The sequence below is a fragment of the Mauremys mutica genome, chromosome 6 (genome assembly GCF_020497125.1).
Source record: "Mauremys mutica isolate MM-2020 ecotype Southern chromosome 6, ASM2049712v1, whole genome shotgun sequence".
Taxonomy (NCBI): domain Eukaryota; kingdom Metazoa; phylum Chordata; order Testudines; family Geoemydidae; genus Mauremys; species Mauremys mutica.
Window position 1 is genome coordinate 19,339,151 of NC_059077.1, and position 27,884 is coordinate 19,367,034.

Genomic DNA, 27,884 nt, shown 5'->3' on the forward strand with positions numbered 1-27,884 from the left:
GAAAGCTGAGATCTCGAGACATTGAATCCTGACTATCAAATCTGTAACAAGTAGGCACATAGAATGTAAGTATTTCGTATAGTACTGGAAATCTGGCGCAGTTTACATGAGAAATGAAAAAAACCCATCTGAACATACTTGGCATCAGTGAGATCAAATGGGCAGGAAGTGGCAAGATGATGCTACAAAGAGGAACGCATGAAAGAGGAGGAGGAATGATGCTAAATGACATCTCAGTGAAGACCCTGCTGGCTTGGGAACTAGCAACGTCTGGACTGCAAGGAAGACATGTCAAGTGTACAGTAATCCAGGTATGTGCAACAACAGACTCTGCAGGTGACAGTGAAAAGGATACATCCTACAAGCAGGTGCAGCAAGTATTGGATGTCATGCTTAACCATGACATTATGCTGATGACAGGCAACTTCAATGTACAAATCGGCAACAACTATGCTGGTTTGGAAGGAGTCATGGACACAGCAGTGGAAGATATCCAAACTAATAATAGTGAACAGCTTTTGAATCTATGTGGCACAAACACCCAAGGAATAGGAGGCAATCTCTTCCAACACAAGAGGAGAGACAAATTCACCTGGAGATCACCAGTCAATGTGACTTTCAATCAGATAGAGCATGTGTGTATATCTGTCTAAGAGATGTGTGTCTTTGAGGGGTGTCAGAGTCAGCAGAGAAGCAGATGTTGGCTCAGAACATTCTTTTAGTGGCCACATTACAACTTAAACTCAAAAAGAGCACTAAGACAGATGAAAAGAATGTTATAGCAATAGAGACAAAGGACAAAGAAAAACAGCTCAGATTCCTGATTGCCTGTAGCAACCTTTCCAGTGGTTTACAGGACTAGGCTGTTAAGAAAGTCTGGAAGACAGATGGTAAAACCGGTAGAAGATGGTAGTTGAGACAGCAGAGGAAGTAGTAGACTTCCAAAGAAGGCGGAAGAAAGATGTATGGATTACATCTGGAACATGGGCAATGACTGATGAATGAAAAGCTCAGAAGGCAAAAAAGAAACAGTGCAAGACACAGGAAGAACTCCTAGACAGAGATAAAAGATACAGAGAAAAAGAGAAGAGATGAAGGCAAGATAGAAATGCCTTTTTTCGGGAGAAGGCTAAGAGGCCTACAAAGCAGCTAAGAGGGGAGACCTCAAGCAGCTCTATACAATAGTGCATGACCTCTCTCACCAGACCGTCACAGGTGATGACTATCAAGGATTTTCATGGATAGATGTTGAAAATGCAGGAAGAACAAGTCAAATAATGGAAGAACATTTTCATTTTATATTAAACTGTCCAGATCATGCACAGGTTCTAGAAAAATGCCAGTGCAAAGTTAGAAATAAAAGGACCAATAACACTATGAAAGGCCTCAAATGGGGAAGTTCCTGGGGTTGACAGAATTTAAGCAAAGGTACTAAAGTCAGGAAGCAAAATTCTGATTGAAATCTAACAAAACTCTAACAAAATATGGGTGAAAGAAAAATGGTATCATTGTGGCATTGCCAAAAAATGGTGATCTTACTCTTTACATAAACTGGATAGGTATAGTACTGCTATCAGTCCTGGGCTAAGTATTGAATACTGTTATGCTAAATAGAATGAAAAAAACAGTGTATCGAATATTACGAAAAAAACAGGCTGGGTTCCATCCAGGTAGACGATATTATGAGCAGCTATCCAGTCTTTGATAGATGATCAAAAAAGCTACTGCTTGGCAAAAACCCATCTTATCAACTTTTAAAAAGCGTTTAGTAGTCTCTACGGCGAGACCCTGCGGAATATTGTTAAGAGCTACTGGATACCGAACAAACTTATCAACATATAAACTTCTTATTATGATGGAAGTAGATGTGCCGCAAGATCAGATACAGGTCAGCGTGAGTGGTTTGATATTGTGAGTGGAGTTAGACAAGGGAGTGTGTTATCACCAATCCTCTTTGCATTAGCAGTCGACTGGCTGATGAAATGAACAACGAAAGGCATCATGCAGGTTTAAATGGGTAACAGAAACTAGTGACTCACCATTGCTTTACTGAGTACATAGTGAAACAGAATGGTTGTCCTTCCTAGAACAGGAAGCAGCAAACATTAGATTGAAAGTAAATGAGGAGGAAAATAAAGATGTTTGAAGGTAGGAAACTGGATAACAGATGCAAAGATATCTGTGGACAGAAAAGAAATATAACAGACAGAAGAGTTCTGCTGTCTAGGAAGAGTGATGACAGTTGAAGGAGATTGTGATAAAGATATTCATACTAGATTAGGAAAAGCAAACACCACTTTCAGAAGGATGAACAACATCTGATCAAATAGAGATCTCCACACCAAATGAAAGGTCAGATTATACCATGTGATTGTACAGAGCACACCACTGTACAGAGCAGAGAGTTGGCCGACGATAGTGGCTAACAAAAAGAGTGTATGTGAGAGTAATGGACCTGGTTGAGCAGTACATGTTAGAAAATATCACCGAAGAGGGAATGCTCAGGTGGTTGGGACCTGTACACTGAATGGAAGATGGGAGACATGCTAAGCAAGCATTGAACTGGATATCTGAAGGAGGAAAAAGAAAGTGAGACAAGCCAAGGGAGAAGTGGTAGAAGACAGTGACAGATGATATTGAATGAACTGGCATCACCTGGGAAGAAGTGTTGCAACTAGCAAGTGACCCTGGTTGTTGGAGGAACTGGACTCCCTGTTGTGTTAGCGGCCCAGGAACTAAGGCCTCAGGCAAGGTAAGGATAGCATGACTGGGCTCTAAGGAGTTAGGGCTTGTCTATTCAGCACAATGCATACTAGAGGGTGTGATCTCAAAAGCACCCCAACGTGTTGCTCACTAACTGGTCTTTGGTGTATGTTAACGTACGTGTGCTTGATCCTTTTACTTTTGGAAGATTTCAGTTATAAGAGCAGAAAAATACAACTAAAATAATATTGCATTGCACAATGTTAATGTATTTAAGTGAATGATAAATAGATTAGACAGCTATATTTAATATTTTGATTAATACACATATTGGATATCACACTTTGGTGAAATCACTCATAGTAAAATAAGTTTTCCATTAGATTTAGTATATTATTTGGTTTATTTTGAACATGCATTCAGGTTTTTATGACATATTTAAGACACTTTTTAGGTGTTATTTTTAGCAATTATCTAAAAAGCATTGGAGTACAGGAATACATGTTCCTGATTACTGGATTTTCATTGAGTGGAAGAAATATTTTTTTTGTATATCTGATGTAAACCAACACATGCCTGGGCATTCTTTTAATGTTATCCTTTTTATTTATCCTTATTAAGCCTAGGTATTGTAGCACATATCAAATGGAACATCACCCTCCTTTTGGTGATGGACAGATTCATGGTTGCCATAATGCTTATGCAAACCAGTATTCACTAAGGGTGCTATCCAATAAAAAGTTATCTTTTGGGGCCACGGTACCATGAGCTTCTGATAACTTATAGTTATCAGTTATATACCCACCGAGACTGTACCTTACTTGAGGAGGAGCTTCCATCTCAGAAGAGGCTTCCTAATGCATTTTTCAGGATTAAGCAACCATGGAAGAATTGCAGACACTGCCTAGCCCTGGGGTCTTAAGAGTCATGTTGGGGGATGCATCAAACATATTTGCTGTGCCTTCTGACATCCTAATGTAAGGAAGTGGGTTCTGCATAGAGTGCTTAGGAATAAGTGGACCATATTCTAGATTGTTGCATGCAGAACATGGAATTTATGAAGCTCCTTGTTGCAGAGTGGTTTTATTTGTTTGCCTTTATGCAGAGGACCAATGTGTTCTCTGACTCAGTAGAGATGTGTATTCATGCATGTTTTTGTTTGTTCAGTGCATAGGTTGTTATGATTATTTAGATAGCATAATAGGTGTGGGGTGGTGCTCCTTTATGGAGGGTTTGATTGTTAAGGATGCCTTCTCAAAAGAGGCTGAAATTAGGGCATGCATTCCTGGGAGGGAAGGTGGTTTCCTACATGTTGATCTTTCTGTTGTAAATTCTACAAAAAGTTTATTATGTCTTTTGAGTTTTCTGTGTAGTTTTTGTTTAGCTTTGTGTAATAGATTATTAACCGGGAGTGTTTGCAATGGGTTTCTATCTGAAATCTGTGAGACTGTCTAGTTTTTTGTTGTAGATGTGCATCATTAAAACAATTATGTATCTACACAAAATTGATCTGAGACAGCAGGGAAGATTTGGGAAGACACTGGATAGCGATGAGTGAGGGGGATGGCAGCTCACTCACTATAGAGTTAAGAGTTCTTAAGTAGAGTAATTTCCCAACAGACAAATGGAGAGGCTCAAATTTTTGCATTTATGGTTGAATTTGGAATGTCAAATGATCACTCTCAAAGTGGGTGTAGGCAGTTTCCCCTTAATGGCTCAAAAATTAGCAGGCAAATGAATTTTTTCCCACTAAAATCTCATTATATTTAAGCCCATTTCATGATTTGGGGGAACCAATTCCTGACTTTTGAATACATGTATTTGGCAATACTGCTTCTATGTCCGTCAATGCAGTTATCACTTCTCTTTAGTCCTAGCCTTCCTTCTTGACCTAGCTGTTAAAAGGTGTAAGGATAGGGACAATCTGGTGGGCAGAGAGCCCTTAAAAAGTAGCACCAGTTACAAAGCCAGCACCTCTGTCTGACAAATTCCCCACGGTTCATCACAGGGGGGATTCCTCTGTGAGTGCCCCAGGATCCCATCTCGTGGCTTGGGGGATCATTGGTGTGAAGAGAGAAATAGGGATTGTGTAGATTTGCATGGGGATGTGACATCCAGCGTTAAACTCTTTTTCTAAAATATGGAAGTTCACCAGCATTAGTGTGAAATTGTTAAGGTTGCTTCACACAAAATCACAAAAGCACAGGAAATGAAAAGTAAAGTTTCCTATATGCCTTCTAATCTTCCACTCAATCATACACCTTACCACTTCCACAATTACTGTACATCACAAATGATGTTAATTTTGTCCCGCTAGTAATGCCAGCCTTCCAGCACCTCCTTACCAGACTAACCCCTCGCAGTACACCAAACTATTGCACTAAATCTGCACAACTAATAACATTTGGGGGGAAAGGGGATATTATGATAAAGGGTGTGTGCCAGAGAGAAGGCTGAAGGGTAGTCCGGAATGGATAGCCTGGTAAAGGAAGCATTGAAATGCTTACATTCCCTAGAGGAGCAGAGTTAAAGTTATGAACTGTGGTGTACATTAGTTGTGATAGTGGTAAGATAAAACTATAAACTTTATTTTTTAATAATGTACTGTGTTCCAAAGCTAGTAATTTAGGTGGTCTTCATGTGATCACTACTAGCAGGCTTAGCGAAGTGATACTAGTAACTGTTACTGATTTGGTTGTGTGTTCCGTCCTCTGTCTTTTCATTACCTTCTTTCACTACTCCATTCCTTCAATTTAAGGACAACCACTTATGGAGAAATCTTTTTCTTGTACTTTGGATTTAGAAATTCATTTTTTTTCATGGTGCCCCATATCATATTATAATGACAGCTGAACTAATATTTTGACACAGAATATTTTTTGTGTGTGTGTAAAAAATGTTTTTTTACGCAAGAGTATACCACAGTGGGGCTGTCCTGTTTTGTTTTTCATCAGAGACACAGGAATTGCTGTATCCAACCAGACCCGTGGTCTGTCTAGTCCAGTATCCTGCCTTTGGCAATGGCTTCAGATACTAGTCAAAAAAATCCCGCCACCAAAAAATCATGACATGGGCAATTACTGAATAATTTGCCCATAAGGGATATTTCTTTGAAACTATATTAGCCAGAAGTTGTCGTGCTCTGAAGCATGAGATTCCACACACCTTCCAAACTCTAGTTTTTAAAAATTCTTTCTGATGTAATTTTCAATGTTCTCATTATATCCATGTAAATGTCCAGTCCTTTTTATAGTTGAATTGCATCAGATGTACAAGAAATATATAGCAGCAAAGAATCCTGTGGCACCTTATAGACTAACAGACGTTTTGCAGCATGAGCTTTCGTGGGTGAATACCCACTTCTTCGGATGCAAGTGCATCCGAAGAAGTGGGTATTCACCCACGAAAGCTCATGCTGCAAAACGTCTGTTAGTCTACAAGGTGCCACAGGATTCTTTGCTGCTTTTACAGAACCAGACTAACACGGCTACCCCTCTGATAAGAAATATATAAATGCCTTTAATGTTTCTCTTCAGGAGAAATCATTCCTGTGTTTATATCTATAGAAAATTGTATACCATTTTGTCACACTTAGAAAAAAAATCTGATACTAATATATTTTAAAGGAGGCTAAAGGTGTGTCTGTATTTTGTCTCCAAATCTCAATATTAAACCTGCTTTTATATGCTGATATAAAAGGAAGGAACATTTGAAATTTTATTGGAAAGAAACTTTCCTTAGTGCTGATCAGAAAGAGTTATAAAGATATTGTTTCAAAGCAATGGCAATTCCCAGTGGGAGAAAATTAAGGTTGTTTGTGATTATAAATTCCAAAAAAAGATCAACTAAAAACAAAATAGTCCATTTTTTTAATGTGACTGAATTTGTTTCAGCTGGAGTGACAGCGGAAGCCATTCAGACTGGTAGTGCAAGTCCAGATTCATCAGGGTCAGAAGCCAAAGTTCAGGAAGAAGAGCATGATCTTGTTGATGATGACGTAACAGCAGGTGAGCATGAATATATTTAATAACACTACTATGTTCCTATTGTTGTCCCATTCCTTTTAAATCCTTTAGGCTAGTGTGCGCTTGGAGGGAACATGAATTTGAGCAAAACTATTTAAGAACCCTTTCCCAAGAAAGTATCATTTGAATGTGTATTTGAGTGTGTTGTATATTTGTGAATTGGATCTAATGATCTTTTATATTTAACATAAATGTAGAATCTGAAATTATAAATTAGGATAAAATTTACTGTCAAGCAACAATTATCCTAAAGTACAAAGTACTTGGTTACAAGTATTGCTGAAAAGAAAAAGGTTGTGTTACACAAGGAAAATCATTGCATAAGACAAACTTTAACATTACAGGCTGAAAATTTGCATACATTGCTTCCAGGGACGGGGTACATGTTGATTGTGCCCTGACAATGTTAACTTCATCTTTGAGTGATGGTCCCTATGTATTTTCCTTATGAGTACTCATACATGCCATGCACCCCACTTTGGAAATTCTTCAAAGCAGTGTCCATTGACCCACACATACGCAGTAGCTTCCCTTGTACTCCCAACGAAGGCAGTTTTGGTCGATGCCTCCCCAGTTCCAACTTACATGTTCTATGTTCTAAGTTGGAATCATGTCCTACTTCACTCTGTGCATAACCTGTATAAAGTAAGATGTTTGTACATAGTTTTATATCTTAGCTTATTAGTTATAGTATAGTATTGTTCCCCCCATCTCCCACCTAATTCCAATAGGGGGAAATCCTCTCTGGTCCCGGAAGATGGTTGAGAAGCTATGCTTACCATCCTTCCAGATATGACCCTCCCCGCCAGGGATAATTGGTACCGATTTCCCTTGGGGGTCACCATGACTAATGGATCCCTCCATATTGGGGCCCTTGGGATCCCTGTGGCCAGTGCCTGGATCCCTGTGGCAGGTGCCCAGACCCCTGGTCAGGAATCGTACTGCTCCTCCACCTCTCATCAGATGATTCCATCCATGTATAAGGAGGAAGAGCTGGAACCAGTTCCATTTGTACCAACAGTTCCGATGGGTGCCTTTTCATAATTTCCAGATGACGACATCGCTCCTTCATTGCCTTCTTCATCAGATGGCCACCATAATGATATATCAGGAGCTGTTGCAAAGGATCTCTTAACAATCTGCAGATCCCATCAGAAGAGGTCCAGGACCCTTAACACCATCTCTTGGACAATTTGCAACCACAGGGACCAACCAGGGTGGCCCTTCCAATTAGCACATCTATATTAGTACTGACCTTAGCAGTTTGGCACATACCAACATCTTGTGACTGTATACCAAAAAAATATATATATATTTTGTTCCTGCCAAAGGAGCTGACTTTTTTCCCATCCTGCCCCAATTTGTTGGTAATACAGGCAGCTATGGAAAGAGCTTGGTCGCACTACCAGAAATCATCCCAACAGATAAGGGCTCAAAGAGACTGGACCTCCTGGGTAGGAAGGTCTTCTCTTTTGGAGGTCTTCAATTTTGTATAGCTAATTATTAAGTTTTATTAGCAAAATATGAGGTTAGTGGCACAGTTGGTTCCCCAGGCTGCAATAGATGCTGCAGATTCAGTGTCCAGAAGTTTGGCCACAGAACTGATCACATGAAGGGACTCGTGACTGTAGTCATTAGGCTTTCCCAGAGAGATCCAAAACACCATCCAAGACCTCTTCTTCAATGAATCCAACCTTTTAATGAAAAGATGAATGAATTCCTGCACTCTCTAAAAGACTCAAGATCCATTCTGAAATCCATGGGGATTTACACTCCAGCCACCCCAGAGGAAACACTAGAGACAGCCCTTTAGACCACGACTACCCCTGTGGCATGCTCCATATGTCCACCTGAGCCTCTGCATAAATGACAGAGAATTCAGGGATCCTGTTTCATGGCTCTCTGTACTGCCACAGCCTCCACTTACTCCCAACCACAGGCCAACAGTCATTTTTGACATGCAGGTCGAGACCTGCATACCACCCTCAGTGGCACCTACTTCCTCTTCTGTCATCTTTGGAGGCCATCTTACTTTCTTCGCCCACAACTGGAACAAGATCGCCACGGATAGTTGAGTCCTGCAGATTATCCATCAGTGATACTCCACAGAGTTTCTTTTCTTCTCTCCTCACAAACCATCTTCGGAGAGCGCTCTCACCAGTTGATCAACAGGAAACAGAATACCTTTTACGCTGGGGGACAATAGAACGTGTCCCACCTCAGTATCAAGGCAAAGGGTTCTACACTCCATATTTTCTAATCTCCAAAAAAGACGGAGGGTGGAGACCCATCCTGGAACTTCGGCAATTCAACATCTTTATTCGAAAGCTGAAATTTAGGATGATTGCGCTGGCATCTATAATCTCCTCCCTTCAGGAGGGAATGTGGTTTGCAGCTCTTGACAGGAAGAATGCATATGTCCATATAAATGTTGACCCGTCTCACAGGAAGTTTCTGTGCTTCATTGGCCAAGAGCACTACCAGTTTCATTTCCTCACCTGAGGGCTCGCTACAGCCCCCAGGGTATACACTAAAGTTTTCCCTGTAGTAACAGCCCAGATTCAATACCAGGGTTATACAGTATTTCCATACCTGGATGACTGGCTCCTAGTGGGCTGATCTCATCAGGAAGTCATGTCAGCAATGGGACCTCTTCAGTAATTTCTTTCTACTTTAGGTGTTAGTACATTTTGTTACCCCCAAGGACAATAACTTTTATGGGAGCATGGCTGTACTCAGTCTCTGCAAGAGCATTTCTTTCCATAGACAGGTTTTACACAGTGAGCAATCTGATCTTTTGCATCACCCGCAAACTATGTTGCGTCGGTGTCTTTCTCTGTTAGACTACATGGCTGCATGCACCTACATGATGCCATTCACCAGATTCACTTGCGGTGCCTGCAAGCTTGGTTCCATTCGACCTACCAACCACACAGGGATTGCATTGACTCCAAAGTCACAGTTCCCACCAGAGTTATGACCTCCCTTGCTTGGTGGTCCAACCCAAACAAATTCATGGTGGAACTCCCTTCAACCCTCCCATACCAAGGGCCACCATTCTGACAGGTGCCTCCCTTCCAGGGTGGGGTGTGTTCACCTGGACTACCACACTGCTCAGGGCACCTGGACCCTGTGTGCATTCACACAATGTGCAGTCAATCTATGGAACTCCTTGCCAGAGGATGTTTTGAAGGCCAAGATTATAACAGGGTTCAAAAAAGAACTAGATACGTTCATGGAGGATAGGTCGATCAATGGCTATTAGCCAAGATGGGCAGGGATGATATTCCTAGTCTCTGTTTGCCAGAAGCTGCGAATGGGACACAGGAGATGGATCATTTGATGATTACCTGTTCTGTTAATTCCCTCTGGGGCACCTGACATTGGCCACTGTGGGAAGACAGGATACTGGGCTAGATGAACCTTTGGTCTGACCCAGTATGGCCGTTCTTATGTTTTTAAAAGAGGCCGGGCTACACATAAACTTACTGGAACTGAGAGCAGTCCACCTTGCGTGCAAGGCCTTTCTTTCCCTCATACGCTTACTCCGTGTAAAAATAACGTATATCACCACAGTGGTCTATATAAAGAAGCAGAGAAGAGAAAGATCTCATCCCCTCTACTTGGAAACAGTCAGACTTCGGAGGTGATGTATCAGAAACCATATTATGATACAAGTTGCATACCTCCCAGGTATTTACAACTTCCTGTCAGACAGGTTAAGCAAAAGCTTCTCTGTAGACCACAAATGGGAGCTCCACCACACAGTTCTAAACAATATATTAGCACAATGGGGTATTCCACGAAGGGACCTCTTTGTACCTCAGACGAATAGAAAGCTTTCCATGTATTACTCCAGGAGAGTCAAGGACTGCAGTTCCCACGGTCATGCTCTCCTGCTGTACTGGACGAATAACGTCAGATATACCTTTTGTCCCAACTACCACAGGTTGAACAGAAGCTCCATGGTGACAGAGCCACCATCCTCCTCTTAGCACCCTACTGGTCCAGACAGTTCTGGTTCACAGAATTCCTAACACACCTATCTATCATGATCTGCCTATTTTAAGACCTCCGAATCCAGGATGGGGGGTGGGAAATCAAGCGCCCCAACCAAGGCTCACCCCACCTCACGGCCTGGTGTTTGGATGGGTGTCAGAAATAGAATGATAATGCTCCACCCCGTTCTGGAAATCCTTAACGAAAGTGTAAAAGATTCTACTAGGTCCTGCTACTTGGCTAAATGACGTCACTTTTTGGCCTGGGCACATCGCCACCAATATTCACTTCATATTGTGGGCATTCTAGTTACCCTAGACTATCTTCTTTCCTCAAAGTTGCAGAGGGGGAGGTTTAGGCTGGATATTAGGAAAAACTTTTTCACTAGTAGGGTGGTGAAGAACTGGAATGGGTTACCTAGGGAGGTAGTGGAATCTCCTTCCTTAGAGGTTTTTAAGGAAGGTTTTTAAGGGGTGCTTGACAAAGCCCTGGCTGGGATGATTTAGTTGGGTTTGGTCCTGCTTTGAGCAGGGGGTTGGACTAGATGACCTCCTGAGGTCCCTTCCAACCCTGAGATTCTATGATTCTATGAAAGAGTTCTGGTCTGGCCCCTAGTTCACTGTCGGGGCACCTAGCAGTGATTAGTGCCTTCCTCTCTCTGGTTGAGGGATGTTCTGTCTTTACATAACTGGCTACTGTACGATTTATGAAGGGCTTGATCAGGACCTTCCCACCAGTCGTTAAACCTACACCTCAATGGGACTTTTACCTTGTTCTGTAAACACTCACAGGTCTGCTCTTTGAAACTATCACAATGTGTGCCATGACCCACTATCACAATGTGGCAGCATGACCCATGAAGGTGGTGTTTTTAACGGCATCACTTTGGCCAGAAGGGTCAGTGAGCAAGGAGCCATGATGGCAGACCCTCCTTATACAGTATTTCTCAAAGAGAAGATCTCCCTTAGGATACTTCCAAAATAACTTCCCATGATTGTTTCTGAGTTCTACATTATTATACTTACCTGTATTTTTCCTGAAACCCCATGGTTCTTCCAAAGACAGGAGACTTCACTCCCTCATCGTCAGGCACGCCCTGGCATTCTACCTGCAAAGAACCAAACTCATTAGAAAATTTCTGAGACTCTTTGTTGTCACAGCAGAAAGATTGTACGGACAACCCATATCCTCTCAGAGGATTTCTAAGTGGGCTTCAGGATGCATCTTAGAATGCTACGAAAGAACAAACAGAACCCTCCTCCTGGGGGTATTATAGCTCCTCGTCCTACAACAGAACCCTCCTCCTGGGGGTATTATAGCTCACTCCATGTGATCACAGGTGGCCTTCAGAGCATCCTTATCAGATGTTCCACTACAGGAGATTTGCAGAGCGACAACTTGGAGCTTTGTCAACCTGTTCATGACACACTACTCTCTAACTCAAGCTGAAACTGCAGGAATGGCAGTACTACAAGCATCTCTGCTACCATCTTCCTCGCACCCTCCCTTCCATCTGAATACTGCTTGCCAGTCACCCACGTGTGCAATACACTTAGGGACCATCACTTGAAGAAGAAATGGAGGGTATTTACTGTAACCGAAGGTGTGGTCTCTATCTGTATTCCACTGCCCACCCTCCGTCCCTTCTGCTTCAGATCCTGTTGGATCATGGTAAGAAGAGGAACTGGAGAAGCGCCGACCCACACTGCCTCTTATACCCTCAATCAGGAGCACGAGGGAAGCTTCTGCGCATGTATGAGTCAGTGGACGCTGGTTTGAAAAATTTCCAGACTCAGACAAATGGCACGCATACATACACATGTGGCATACAGATAGAGATCACACTTCACGAAGAACCTCCAGTTACAGTAAGTAATCTCAATTTCTGATCTGACTGCTAAATTACAAAGCAAAAAAATCTCCTCTATTAATCTATGAAATCACCAATTGTAAAATTGCAACCTGTGGACACAGTCAGCCTCTGTTGTTGTAATAATCCAGTATCTTGATTCTTCTGATCTCCATCTAACAACCTCTTTCAACTGAAAATATTTAAAACCTTTCCACTGGGAAAAGAAGCTAATCTCCCTAGACAACTGTAAAACCATCATTACATGTGGAGTTGACGACGTGTAGCAAACCTATAGTTAATTAACATGGGATCTCCTGTTTTGTCCCCATTTATCTCCTATTATGTTAGAATATAAACATGTTGAGATAATTAATTTATTCTTGTTAATAGGTTCTCTGACAAGATAAGTTCTCCAGTGTAGTCAGGTCCATATGAAGAAGTGTGGTTTGAAAAGTAACTAGTATTATTTCAGAAGCCTTTGAGGAACTGAAATCATTTCAGTGATTCACAAGCAGAGAAATAGTACTATAATAGTTGCAGACAGAAACAAAATAGCTTTGTCTTCTGTAATTATATTTGCTAGAAAATTCCTATTACTGAGCAAATTTTACCTCCTTCATTTATTTTGCATTATACATATTCTCAGCTAGTGTCTTAAATCTGGCAAGATCTGGTATGTTCAGTTTACTGCCTGTGAGATGAAATGGCTTATTTCTTAGCAATTATGGTTACTTAAAGAATTGACTTTGTGATGTTTTGATCTTTCACTATTTGACTTATAGATGATATTGAGGGTTTTGAACAAATAAGCACTTTTTAAATCCATGCACAGCAGGTTGAACTACAGTATGTTAAAGATATACAGTACCATCATAAGTTGTCACCACTGTTAGATTTTATTGTAGGCAAAGTTGATGAAGTCTAAAGTGTTCTGGTTTATTTAGTTCAAAATATATTATGACTGACCATAAAAATATGCAAAATATACAGTATTGCTCTCTTGAATTGAATCTTTCCTTTCATGCCACCTTACATGCTGTGTATTAAAAATGAAGAATATTAAATATCCTCAGAATTTAAATAGCTAAAAGATTTTCTTAACATACCATCAAAGCAACTAGGATACCACAATTTATAGATTGTGTAAGTTACCTTTAGTTTGTGTGACTTGATTGAGCTGTGTATGGATTTTGTGAGGGTTTAAAAGAAAACTATATTTATTTCTATTGACTAGAAGCCTATGTAAATTACATTATGAAAAATCTGATCGGCATGCTGATAGAAACCCGTATCAAGAAGAGTACATTTATTTTGGGAGCATCCAATGGTTGGAGCATTTGTTCTATAGGGCTTTATGGGCAATGTAGCTAGTAGATTTCTTGATTGTCTGTCTGATTTTCACAATAACTAAAAGGAATACGCTTATTCATTTTTTCTTCCTTTATAAAGGAAATCGTTACTGCATAATTATTTTTGCCAGTTTGTATGCATTATAAGTTGTAAATGTAATATATGTAATATGCAGAATGTATTTCTAGCATTGTTTAATAGCAGTATAATTATTCCTATAAAAGCCAATCATCAGTGAAAAATGCTGTTATGCTTAAGGCATATCTAAATGTAATTAAATCCACATTTAATAGAAAGTTGACTATTATGAAAATGAAAACAAATTATGAAAGTTAGGAGTACTAGAATGTAGATTCACAAGGAAATAGAGACCTCTTTCTTCCTATCAGTATTCTCTTTGCCTACCTACTGTTTTCCTACTCCTTGACTCTCCGAAGAAGTGAGCTGCAGCTCCCGAAAGCTCATGCTAAAATAAATTTGTTAGTCTTTAAGGTGCCACAAGTACTCCTGTTCTTTTTGCGGATACAGACTAACACGGCTGCTACTCTGAAACCCATCCTTAGAGTTTCTCTTCTTCCTTCCGTGAAACTGTTACTGTAGTGTCAGATAGCACTATTGTGAGCATTGAATGTTGTAGCTGATAAAAGGTTTTGAAGGGAAAGGGAAGCAAGCTTATGAGGAAAGGGAAGAGACAGAAGATGGGCCCTCCTCATATCAGAGAAATTCTAAGACGTGAGCATGCTTTTGCTTTGTGTTACGCTCAGCATTTTCAGGCCAGGAGACCCTAGTATGTGATTGAAGTCCGTCTGCAATGATGGGCGTTGGTCAAAAGTAGTAAGGATTCCTGGTTAGTTCACTGCTGGTACAATTTTATGATTTGTGTTAGGTAATTAGAATACTTGTGGCATAATTTTATAATTTATAGTTAGAAAAATGGGACCAAAAAAATCTCCCATTTACATATTGAAAGTGATTGACTTAAAAGGGTAGAAAGACAAAGCTAAAAGCTGTATAACTTTAGTTTATGATCATTTGAATATAATTTTTTCCCCAAAAGAATAGTTCTAACTGGGGAATGGGACTAAGAAAAAAATAAAATTGAGCCTTGAATGAAACAATTTCATCTCACCTTGTCATCTTAAAAATATGATGCAGCTTCTTTTTCTGCCTGTCTTTTTAAAGCTAATATCTATTGATCAGCTGCACAAAGTAATGCTAGTATGCAGTGGTCAGTCAACAGGAATTTCTTCAGTCCAACTTGACATTCACCAAACACTTACTTTCATTTATCCATCTAATTTTTTAAAAGGATCACTTTCACATCAATCCTTTTAGAGATTAGGACATTCTAGTTTAGGCAGTTTAAAAAAAATTGCTGAAGCCTATTTCAGAAAAATACTTTTACTAATACACTAGACTGTGTGTTAAGCATTTTTTAAAAATTACTTACAGTAGTCCTCAGGGAAATTGGATCTGTTTTTAAACATACTGAACATACATGTTTTTAAGTAATATTCTTTCAAAAAAGTAGTATTATGTACATTATCTTTCATGGCTGGAATGATTGTTCTATTGCAGTTATCCAGTAAAATGTTTTTTTTTTTTGCATGAATTGAACATACATTTTAGATCAAATCATAAGCATTATGATTTTGCAATTTACAACAATTCCTACTTGGGCAAAAAAACCACTGGCTTCAGTGGTCAAGACTTCAGGATTCAGATGACTTTGACAACTCTATATTCTAAATATATTGTAGATTTCAAGATGTGGGGACTTGAAAGAAAATATATTAAACTGATCACTTAACTCTTCCCCATCCCCTACACCCTGCAATAGTTTTAGCTTTTTTGTGAAAGAGACAAGAGCTTTGTTTATAAATTAAATATCTATTTGTCAAAATATATTTTGCACTAACCAGAACATTCTGTCAATATAATGCACTGTTTCTTCCATTTAATGTAACAATTTAAAAAATGTTAGTATATATTTTCCCTGAGTGGTAAAAGAGAAACAAAATAATTTTAAAATCAATTAGATCTCTCTTTCATTTAGAAATGTACATATACACTTTTAAGGAGTGCTACTGCTGAATTTTGAGGGTCTGTACTGCAGTGTCTGTATAAATGGTTTTAATCCACCACTTGTTCAATATAGCAAGGACATAGCTGACCATATAACGGGTAAAGGATCAAATGTCACTGACATTGTCAAAAAACAAACAGCATGCTACTACATCAGTACCTCTGTTGACAGATTCAGCTGCTTACAAAGAAAGCAATATAGAGATATGTGGAATGTAAAGATAACTGTCTTAAACATCCACAGAATTTACTGTAGTGGAAATTGCCTTGAAAAGAAATTCTCAAGAAGTAAAACTGCAATAAGAATTAAGAACCTCTGTGATATACATATGTTTCATCAACCAGAAAATGATTAACATGTTTTGTAAATTTTTCAATTTATATTCAAACATGGGTCCTTGTGATCTGTGTCTTCATTAATTAGTCTTTATGCTCTTTAGAATTAGAGCCACCCGCTGCTCTCTAATGTAATTTAATTACTCACAATATATACAGAAGGTAGAGTTCATAAATAGGTAGATCTTTCTGGGCTTGAAAAATATGCTGAGCACTCAATAAATAGTGGATTACACCCACTAGCCAGAGGCTGATGTGAAAGATGGTGGAGGGACTACTCTAAATGTCTAATGGCATCATCCCTTATGGAATCCCACCCTACATCTTTAGTAGATATTAACTGTCTTGATCCCTTTGGTGCCTGGAATTCCCCCCCACCACCACCCCTCTCTGTTCTTCCTTCGTATGCTGTCGTGAGATGTTCGGGTGAGTGTGTGTTCTTTCTGCGTGCTGTACTGACTCTGTCCAGATATCCCATACAGCAGGCTCCGATCGAACGGCCCAGTAAATCCACAGACTTGCTTCATAGTGAAAGAACTCGGTCAGGTTTGTTGTCAACGAAGCATGGTCCTAATGGCCTGGCTCAATGGTTACATGCACACCAGCTCATGTATGTCCCTTGCAACGGACTAGCTCAGTTATTGGTGGGACTTTCCATTATACCCAGGCCAGCCAAAGACGCTCCCTCTGAGATACCTCTTTATACACCGATACAAACAAGTTATGTGTTACTCCTGACGTATTTGGGTGCCACCCATTAGCGTGTGCATGTTGGTTCGATCAAAACATCTCTATTCATTATGCTGTCATCTTGATCTTATCTTTAGGATGGGTCAGTCTGTCCCTGTTATCTTTGGGAAATGTGTTTGGTATCAGGGTGTTCTGGTACCACCTTTCTGGAATGTGTTTGCATATATATTTTTATATCTAGCACTACTTAGGAATGTGTGTTTCTGCAATATCAGCCCTGTTCTTGCCAGCTTCTGTGAGCGGGGCCTGCCTCTTGCTCACAACTTAACTTTGCTTTATATCAGCCAAGTTTTGACTACTTTACCTCAGGCCTCATACCAGGCCTCAGATACATGGGCTTATGTTTCAGGCCCTCTTCTTACTACACATACCAGTGTCATTTGGTGGGTACAAGAAGGGCTGTCTATTCAATTGTATCCCCTCATCTAGTCTCTTTGCTTCATCAGGGAGTGATTGGTAGTGGGAGTTCTTAGCTCCCCTATCCCTCTATCAGCCTCTGGTTTTGGTCTCTCCTTGTGACAGGTACCGCAGCTCCTCCAGGAAGTAGATGCAGTGGGGGGAAATTTGATGCAGTTCCTAGGACTGTAAACAGCTCCAGTGAAATACAATACCTGGGTGGTTTGGTTATACTAGTTCAGGCCGGGTTTCAAGAGGCTCAGTGACACAGAAAGGACTTGGGATATAAAAGGTGAGTTTGAATCGACAGAGAGGCCTTCATGATGATTCAATAAATAGACATGACCTTTTGTTTAAGGAGAGGCCAAATCCTGTAGAAGGGCTTGAACCTGCCAGGGTTGCCATATATGGGCAACTTCTTTTATATGTTTTCTCTGTATGCTTTTGTTCTTAAATGTGCTCTGCTTTGGAAAAGCTGTGTGGTCATTTGTAACTGCTGGTAATAGCTCTTGGAGAGAAAGCAAAGCACAGGGACTGGAGGTAAATCAGACCTGCTTGAGATAATCACAATTCAAGTGCAGGCAGCTGCAGACTAAAACCTAGTCTGGAGAGAGAAGGGATACGTGGTCCTTGCTCACAGAGAGGTGTTGTTTAAAGGCCTGAGACGACATTCTTTGAGCACACCACGAAGAGGATTAAAGGTGACACTTCTCCCCACTGAATAACTCTTCCGTCTGCCTCTGTTGATGTTCAGAGTTTTCCCATGTAGCTGTAGTTTGATAAACCTGTGATCATGATCACACACACTGGAGCAATGTGTCTGGAGACTCAGTAAAATAGCAGTGCATCCGTTTACATTCTGTTTATATGTGGTGGGTTGTTTTGTTTTTTTGTTTGTTTGTTTTTGCAATCAATAAAGAGCTACAAACATGCACACTCCTATCTATTTATCTATCTATCGATTTAATTCTAGCTTAGATTCTGAAAATGTGATGGACTAGGTCCTCCCACTTTTCAAGAGAAGTTTCCTGCTTAGTGGGGCTGGGTAAATCAGTGGTTTTTTCAGCTGTATGAACTCTCTTTTACTACTTATATATGCTCAACTGATTCACAGTAGCTCTTTTGAACTATTATAAAGTGTTTTAAAGCATTCTTCAAAGAGCTGTAGTCTTGCCAATGAGTACAGATCTAATTTGGAAATCTGCTTTAAAGCTATTCATATTCTGTTCCTTTTCGCTCCAAGCAGTAAATACAGCGGTGTGACAAATGTGTACAAGCAATCCTAAAATTATTGCTCGCTATAGCCATTTGTCCCATCCTTAAGCAATTAACCTCCACCCTCCAAAAATGTCCTCCTTTTTTCAGTATCTCCGTTGCATCTGCAAACTGCCTGCTGGATTTTTGAAGTACAAGGCTACTAGAAGACGCCTAGAAATTTAAATAATAAATAAACGAACGAAGCAATTTTTGAATGGTTACCGTATATTTCAATATTGAAAATAACCATATTCATTGTATAGCAGTGTAACTGAAGGAAGACTCTTAGTCTGAGACTGAATATTGATTTTTGCACATCACTGCTTTCTGAGGTCCCTACTTACAAAACATTTATATGTCCCTTCTGGTTGAAAGATTATGGGAATTGGCACCATATTAAAGTGCAAACTGAATCTAGAATGCAAAAATTCACTACTTTTTACCTAATTTGTGGATCAGACAATGATTCTTCTCTCTTCTACATGGTATAGATATTATTTTCACTAATAAAATATACATGTTCATCAGACTTTCCACTCATGAATTTATAAAATATTTTCATATTATTCCTTTTTATCTTGGATGTATTATTTTTGATATACAGTTCTCTCTGATGACATTGCCATCACAGATTCCAGTGACTGGAGTTTGCATATTGTGCCTCGCAGACCCTAAAATTCTTGAATGCAGGTAGCCTTTGGATGTGGCCACATACCACCATAGAATCGTAGGACTGGAAGAGACCTCGAGAGGTCATCTAGTCCAGTCCCCTGCACTCATAGCAAGACTAAGTGTTATCTAGACCATCCCTGACAGGTTTTTCACAGAATATCAGGGTTGGAAGGCACCTCAGGAGGTCATCTAGTCCAACCCCCTGTTCCAAGCAGGACCAATCCCTAGGTTAGACACTTTTTTGTCTAACCTGATCTTAAAAATCTCCAGTGATGGAGATTCAACAACCTCCTGGGCAGTTTATTCTAGTGATTAACCACCCTGCCAGTTAGGAAGTTTTTCCTAATGTCCAGCCTAAACTGCCCCTGCTACAGTTTAAGCCCCTTGCTTTTTCTCCTATCCTCAGAGGTTAAGGAGAACAACTTTCCCCCTCCTCCTTGTAACAACTTTTTTCCCTTCTCAGTCTTCTTCTCCAGACTAAACACACTCATTTTTTTCAATCTTCCCTCATCCGTCATGCTTTCTAGACCTTTAATCATTATTGTTGCACTTCTCTGGACTTTCTCCAATTTGTCCATATCTTTCCTGAAATGTGGTGCCCAGAACTGGACACAATTCTCCAGCTGAGGCCCAGTCAGCACAGAGCAGAGCGGAAGAATTACTTCTTATGTCTTGCTTACATCACTCCTGCTAGTACATCCCAGAATGATGTTTGCTTTTTTTGCAATAGTGTTACACTGTTGACTCATATTTAACTTGTGATCCACTATGACCCTCAGATCCCTTTCTGCAGTACTGCTTCCTAAGCGGTCGTTTTCCATTTGGTATGTGTGCAACTGATTGTTCCTTCCCAAGTGGAATACTTTGCCTTTGTTCTTATTGAATTTCATCCTGATTACTTCACACCATTTCTCCAGTTTGTCCAGCTCATTTTGAATTTTAATCCTATCCTCCAAACACTGGCAACCCCTCCTAGCTTGACATCATCCACAAACTTTGTAAGTGTACTCTCTATGCCATTATCTAAATCATTGATGAAGATATTGAACAGAACCGCACCGAGCACCGATCCCTGTGGGACCCCGCTCGATATGAGCTTCCAACTTTGAGTGTGAACCACTGATAACTACTCTCTAGGAATGATTTTCCAATCTGTTATGCACCCACCTTATAGTAGCTCCATCTAGGTTGTATTTCCCTAGTTTGTTTATGAGACAGTCATACAAGATAGTATCAAAAGCCTTACTAAAGTCAAGATATACCACATCTACCAGTTCCCCCCATCCAAAAACTGCCAACTCTCTTGAACTGTTTTTCCCCTTAAACTTGCGTCCCATGGGATCTTACCTACCAACTCCCTGAGTTTGCTAAAGTCTGTCTTCTTGAAATCCATTATCTTTATTGTAATGTGTTCTCTTCTACCATTCCTTAGAATCATGAACTCTACCATTTCATGATCCCTTTTACTTAAGCAGCCTTCAATTTTCAAATTCTCAGCCAGATCCTCCCTATTTATCAAAAATCAGATCTAGAACAGCCACTCCCCCAGTAGCTTTCTCCACCTTCTGAAATAAAAAAATGTCTCCAATACATTCCAAGGACTTATTGGATAATTTGTGTTCTGCTGTATTATTTTCCCCATAGATGTCTGAGTAGTTGAAGTCCCCCATCACCACCAAGTGCTGTGCTTTGGATGATTTTGTTTGTGGTTTAAAAAAAGTCTCATCCAACTCTTCTATCTGGTTAGATAGATGGTCTGTAATAGACCCCTACCAAGACATCACTCCCCCTTTGTACCCCTTTTTTCCTTTCCAAGAGGCTTTAAAGAAGTCTGTCTCCTATTTCCATCTCAACCTCAGTCCAAGTGTATACATTTTTAATATATAAGACAACACTTCCTCCCTTTTTTCCCTGCCTGTCCTTCCTGAGCAAGCTGTACCCTTTCATACCAATATTCCAGTTATGCGTATCTGTGATGCCAACTATGTCATAGTTGTATTTATTAACAAGCATTTCAAGTTCTTCCTGGTTATTCCCCATACTTCTTGCATTAGGATACAGACATCTAAGATACTGATTTGTTTCCTCCCCTATGTTCTCTCTTGTCTCTCCCTTATTCCTGCAATAATGGCCCATTCTCTCTCTTCCCCCAACCCCACCCCAGATTCTGACTCTTCCCCCAGATCCCCATGTTTTTTACTTGTCTGTGGGCTTTTGTCACCTAGTTTAAAGCCCTCCTCACTAGGTTAGCCAGTCTGTATCCAAATATGCTCTTCCCCTTCCTCAATATGTGAATTGGTGGATCCCATCTCTGGGTGGATCCCACCTCTGCTTAGCAGCCCTTATTCCTGGAACAGCATCCTGTGATCAAGTAAGCCGAAGCTCTCCTGGAGACATCTTTGCAGCCAGGCATTCATCTCCAGGATGGTCTGTCTCTGTCATGTACACAAAAAAACTTGTCAAGATTTAAAAAGGTCTGTTGCCCCTTCTTCCTTCAGTCTTTGTCTGATCCAAGAAGATTCAAAAAGTGGGAGGGGGGAAGGTAAATATGAATCTATTAATGAAATATCAACTCTTAGGCTTTGTCTGTACGAGGCTTGAAAGTGTGGTAAACTGCTGTTGCTTATAGTGAAAGCCTGTTGTGATATACACTGCCTAAATCCATGCACTACACCCATCTTAACACATGGATTACATCTGTTGCTTGTATAGTTAGCTTGTTGGCAGTTCCTGGGACAAGGGTTCATTTTTAGCTCCAACTGTGATCCATTTCAATCTGCCACACCACTTACTCAGCATGTATGGGAAGCTGGAGATAATGAGCAATAGTGATCCATCTGAGGAAGAAGGCCTTGTCTTAAATTTAAGAAAGGATTATAAACAAATTCTTCCAAAGTTGGTCGTAGTTTCAAGAGCGTAATGGTGAATAAAAATATGTATCAATCTCCATGTGCCCACTGTAAATCTCAGGAATGCAAATATTTATCTTGGCAGGCTGTGGAAGTTGCCATAGCTGTAGATGTGAACTGGCTTTAAGGCTCTTTGATAGTGGAAAAGCTGCCTGCAAATTATAGGTCTGAATTCAAAGGACAGTGCGTTTGGTCAGACCCTACAGATACAGTCTTTGATGGCTTCTAGAAAGACCTAGTCTTATCAAAACCCCATCAAACTCATGTCTTCAACCTTTTCCCAAAACCTTGTAAATAGATTATCTTTTTGGTATGCTCTAAAAGCCAATATATTTGGTCTGCTTCAGACTAAGGAGGGGAGCAAGTTCCAGAGTCAAGGGACCCATTTGGAAAACACTCAGCCAGCAACTTCCTTTCTTCTATATTGAATGGGCTTCAGTTTACAGTTATCTCTTAAGTTGGCATGTCTCGGGTCATTCAGGGCTTTATATGCTAAAAAAAATCACTTTAAACTCCACCTAGAAAATGATAGGCAGCCAACATAGAGCGTGTAACACTGATATTGTGTGCTCTGATGGAATACACCAGTTGCTAAGCAAGATGCTGCATTCTGCACCACCTTTGGTTTTTTTAATGGATTTAAGATGGTGTAGCTCCATGTCGAGCACACTGCACTCGGCTGATTTTGTGGTGACAAAAGCATGGATTGCAGTAGCTGCATCTGAAAGAAAAGGTGACATCCTCCTGGCTATTTTCAGATGGGGAGGGGGAAACCATCCTGGATATTTCTATAATATTGGTTAAAAGCAACAGGGCATCCAAACATTACTTCTAAGTTGCAAACACAAGTGGCTAGTGACAAACTTCATAAATCAAGAGAGTAGATAGTATCTCCTTCAGGTCCTTCCTTCACTATTACAAAATTTTGACTCAATGTCTTACAGGAAATAACTGTCCTGAGAGAGTCATTTAAAAAAAAAAGGTAATTGCATCAGCAGCATGGAATAGCCATGTCATTGGGAGCTCCTCTGCAACAGTAGTTAAAAAGGAAGTAGGGACTCTTGGTTATTCCCTTTCATGTTGGAATACAAAGTACCACCTTTCTTAGCCACCTTTCTTATCAACAAACAAAACTCTGAGTAATGTGCTGGTGGCATGAGTCCAAGAATGTGACAATTACAGCTTATACCTTTAGTAAAGAGTTGCAGGTAGGTAATTGGGCCAATATTATCTAACTGAGGAGCCTATATTTAGGCATCTGAAACCAAATTTAGGCATTTAAATAAGTGATCTAATTTTCAGAACTACTGCGCACTTTCAGCTCCCTTCACTTGAGTGGGATTATGAGTTGTCAGTGCTTCTGAAAATGAGGCTGCTTTTGTTAATTACTTAAATATGGCTTTAGGAGCGGAATTGTAGGCAACTAGACTTAAAAATGTGATCTTTAACTTTTTCCCCCTAGCATGTAAACCTAGCATCCTAATTTAATTTACAAGTCAAGGTTTGCTACTACTAATATTATGAATACCTCAAAGTATTACAAAGAATGAATTCTGTTTAGTTTTAGAAAAGTGTAATGCTATTTTTAGAATACCAATACTGTCACTATACCAACATGAAATATGGTAAGTGCCATTTTTATTGCAGTGCTGATAACTGTAATATCAAAATGCCACCTCTCTTAGTTTCTTCTGTATTCCCTCAGCTGTGCAACCCACCATGCTGCAGCTGCACATTGGTGTGATGGCCTTATGGACTCTTCTGCAGTAACTTCCCAATCACTTTATGGTCAGCATGTTTACAGCCTTTCAATCTAGTAGATAATTATTTGTATTTCATTTTCCTCTTGTTTTTCTCTCTTGCTTTGAGCTTGGAATAGCAAATTAATATGCCTTAAGATGCTCTATTAATCCAAATATTTCTGTAATTTTTTTAAAGTCCTTTCTGCATGTTTGCACTGATCTGTATGTATTTACTTCTCATGGTTTAATAAACTCTGCATATTTTTTTTTTTACTATCCTAAGATTCTTTATAAAAATAACAGTATCCTCAAGATACCCTACTTAATCTCCTTGATGACATGGTACATGAAAACTAAATCCATTCAAATGCTATAGTAACATTTTGGGTTTGCCCTACAAATCTGTCCCTCTTTTTATTTGAACTCAGAAGTGCACTGCAGTGATATACAGCATTAAACTTAACTTAGTCGTCATCTTTCTGCAATTTAGTGGCAATAAATACAACATAAAAATAAACCTTTACTAGTTTGAGCGAACCAATATGCATGAGGTATCACAAAAAGCACCTTTGTTCTCTGACACTCAAAAACCTAAGTTACCCTACTGAATTGATCATATTAGACCCCCTCAGAGTTCCTAATATCTCACCATCCAGAATATGAAGGTAAAATAACTCAAAACTTACACACAATAGTAAAAGAGAGAGAATTTTACCTGTAGTAAATACTAAGGACTTGTGTGCAATTTACCAACAGAATTGTAACAGTGTAATTATACCGTTGTAGTTGTGCTGGTATAACTCCCTATGTGGAAACACTCGTATTCCAGAATAATGATGGTTTTTTTTCTGGTATAACTTACGCTGCTGTTGATTTCTGGAATAAGAGCATCCACATGGAGACTTATACCAGCATGGCGATAACATTATAATTAGACCAGCATAGTTCTACAGGTAAATTTCCCTGTGTAGACAAGAAAAAACCTTTAGATGAAAAAAAGATGCTCTTCACAGCACACTACAGACTGTGATCAGTGATAGTACAGCAGAGTATATAAAGTTGATTTTAAATTCACGTATGTATAATAAGAGTGTATAACAAACGTTTCATTGACAAAAATTTAACATGAATTTGGGATAACCATATTATTCATTAGTTCCAAAAACTATTTATTAATGGTGGGCAGGTTCACCACATATTTGTGATGTATTCAGTACATGCTGTTTTTTACAGAGGGCCTATTTTCATGAAGTTTAAAAACATTTTATCTGGACACTTTTTTTTTTTTGTTCCTCCACCTGTGCTTAGTTCCTATGAATTCAATTGGGCAGACATCAGAAGGAAAAAATCAGTTAGACATAAAATGCCATTTCAATACATAACTGTATGTCTTAAAGGTCTGTCGTTTCCAAAATTCTAGAAATCTGGGACTCTCCTTTACTGTTACTATACATCTTGTATTGTAAAAAATCTGACTATAGGACCCTAGGCTTGTCACTGGGCCAAAGCTGAATATTGCCTGTCTTGTACAATAAACCAGTGTAATTACGGATGAGGAGGGGATTCCAAATTTAGGAAGAAAAGAGTGTTTCTCTTGAAGGATGTTTTTCTGCCCAAATAAATACATAAAATAGAACAGGCGTTTGGAATGTTGATATAACTACAAGACATGATAACTGAAAGCATGATCCAAAGCTTATTAAAGAAATAGGAATCTTTACATTGACTTCACAGGCCCTGAATTGGCAGAATTTAGGTTAGGTAGGCAAACATGCCATTTAACATATGACACTATCCTTTATCGTACTGCATTTGTGGCCTATATGTATATTGAGATATAAATATATAATTATGATATTATGGAGGTGTGTGTATTATGGAGGTGTGTAGATGGAAAGAGAGAGGGTAGGCTTGAGCCTGAATCCAAACCCTGGGCTTACATTGCCATATAGACATACCCAGAGACACTGGGACTTGGAAACTGAGCTCTTCTTGCTCCTGCTTCACATAGTGGTGGTCTCACTAACTCAATATTTGACATAACTAAGCAATTGCAAATTAAGAGCTAGATTCTTAAGGTAAGACATGGATAGTTAAAGCACATGAACAACCTTAACTCTACCCTATAGATGCCACAAGGAGAAAAAATGTGACGTCTTTAAAAAAACCTGTAAAAACTAATATGGGGTCACAAATACTAAAATGCTTGAATCATCATAATACAGTTATTCCGTTACATCACTTGTGATTAAAGTGAAAGTTGTTTCGGTATCTTAACATAAACTTACTTCTGAATTTCCTGGATTTTATAACGTTTGGTATTGGTTATAATTGCAGCAGCCATGTAACATTTTTTATCTCTGTTACTGGTACTTAGTCTCAACTTTAATTTCATTTAATTGTAGGTTTTTGTCTGGGAATTTATAATAATTTTTAGATTTTTCTAGGTAACTTGGAGTCTGGGTTTCATAAATGTTTCCCTTATTAACCCATATAAAAAGTTCTGTCTTCAGATATTGATATACAAGGGCTTATAAATTGAGCAGCCTACAAACAAATTTTAAAAGTGACCTATTATATTAATTTTCAGATATTTTATTTAGTTGAACAAAAGTGATATTTGGAACGAAAACAGTGAATATTTGTTTCCGTTGCCTTGAAGCCTCTTTCATTTTAAAAAGTATAGTAGAAAACTAAAGATTTAGAATTTACAGTAATATAAGTAAGTAGTTTGAATCCATTTAATAAGATAGCTAATGTAAGCTTATCTTTTGAGGAAACTGAGTCAGGGCTTCAGGTGGATTCCTGGGAGGTGAACATGGAAGAGTCATTCAGATTCTGGTAAATTTTTGACACTTGCCAGGAAAGGTCAGGCTGCTTAGAAGCAAGGATGCCTGCCTATGCACTTTGTGGTAGGGATGAACTCCTCTGGGATTGGCTGGTGATGACTACTGCAAGAGCAACCTGAAGCACTTTCAAAAATATTTCTAATTTTTATTGAACTAACCTTCACCACAGCACCTCAGTTTAGTTGTGTGTATTCTGATGTGCATTTCATTCCGAGGTTGCCATCTTGCGTAGGTTGGCACAGGCTGCAATTTAGACCTCCTTGGATTTAATTGTATATTAGCAGTAGTTTCTGCAAGATGGAGAAGTGATGCCAATGAGTGCAAAGGGAAATTCATGAAACAGAATCGCCAACCCTTGTCTCATAATAATGCCTTCAGAATTATTTTGTGTGTATGTGTGTTATGTTGTGGGTTGATTTTCTTTGTTGGAAAGAGGAAAAAAGAGGGGTTGAAGGAATAATTAATGCAGTAAAAGCTGTGTTATCCAGCCCTGTACCAACTGGAGAGCTCTATAAACTGGCTTTTCTAATCTTCATAGAAAGTCTGTTTTATAGTCCGGTTGGTGCGGGGCAGGCAGGCTCCCTGCCTGGCTCCACGTGGCTCCCAGGAAGCGGTGACTTGTCCCTGCTGCTCCTAGGTGGAGGAACGGACATGAGGGTTTGGAGTGTGGGAGGGGGTACGGGGCTGGGGGCGTGGGAGGGGGTGTGGATCATGGGAGCTGGAAGGGAGTTTGGGTGTGGGAGAAGGTTGGGGGCAGGAGGTTGGGGTGTGGGAGAGGTTTGAGGGTGCTGGATCCAGGGGGTGCTCACCTTGTGCAGCTCTCCACAAGCGGTGACCCGTCCTGGCTGCTCCTTGGTGGAGGCTCAGCAGGGAGCTCTGTGCGCTGGCACCGCCCACGCAACTCCTATTGACCACGGTTCCTGGCCAGTAGGACCTGCAAAGCCAGTGCTCAGGGCAGG

At 39.8% G+C, this 27,884-nt stretch overlaps 1 protein-coding gene across 3 annotated transcripts in view; it reads left to right on the top strand.

Moving 5' to 3' along the window:
* WDR7 (WD repeat domain 7) overlaps positions 1-27,884 on the top strand; it is a 349,222-nt gene that overhangs the window by 139,857 nt on the left and 181,481 nt on the right. For all 3 annotated transcript variants that reach the window (XM_045021793.1, XR_006580538.1, XR_006580539.1), the window contains exon 19: positions 6,597-6,710. In XM_045021793.1, the coding sequence (XP_044877728.1) occupies positions 6,597-6,710 (114 nt within the window). The remainder of the gene's footprint in view (positions 1-6,596; positions 6,711-27,884) is intronic.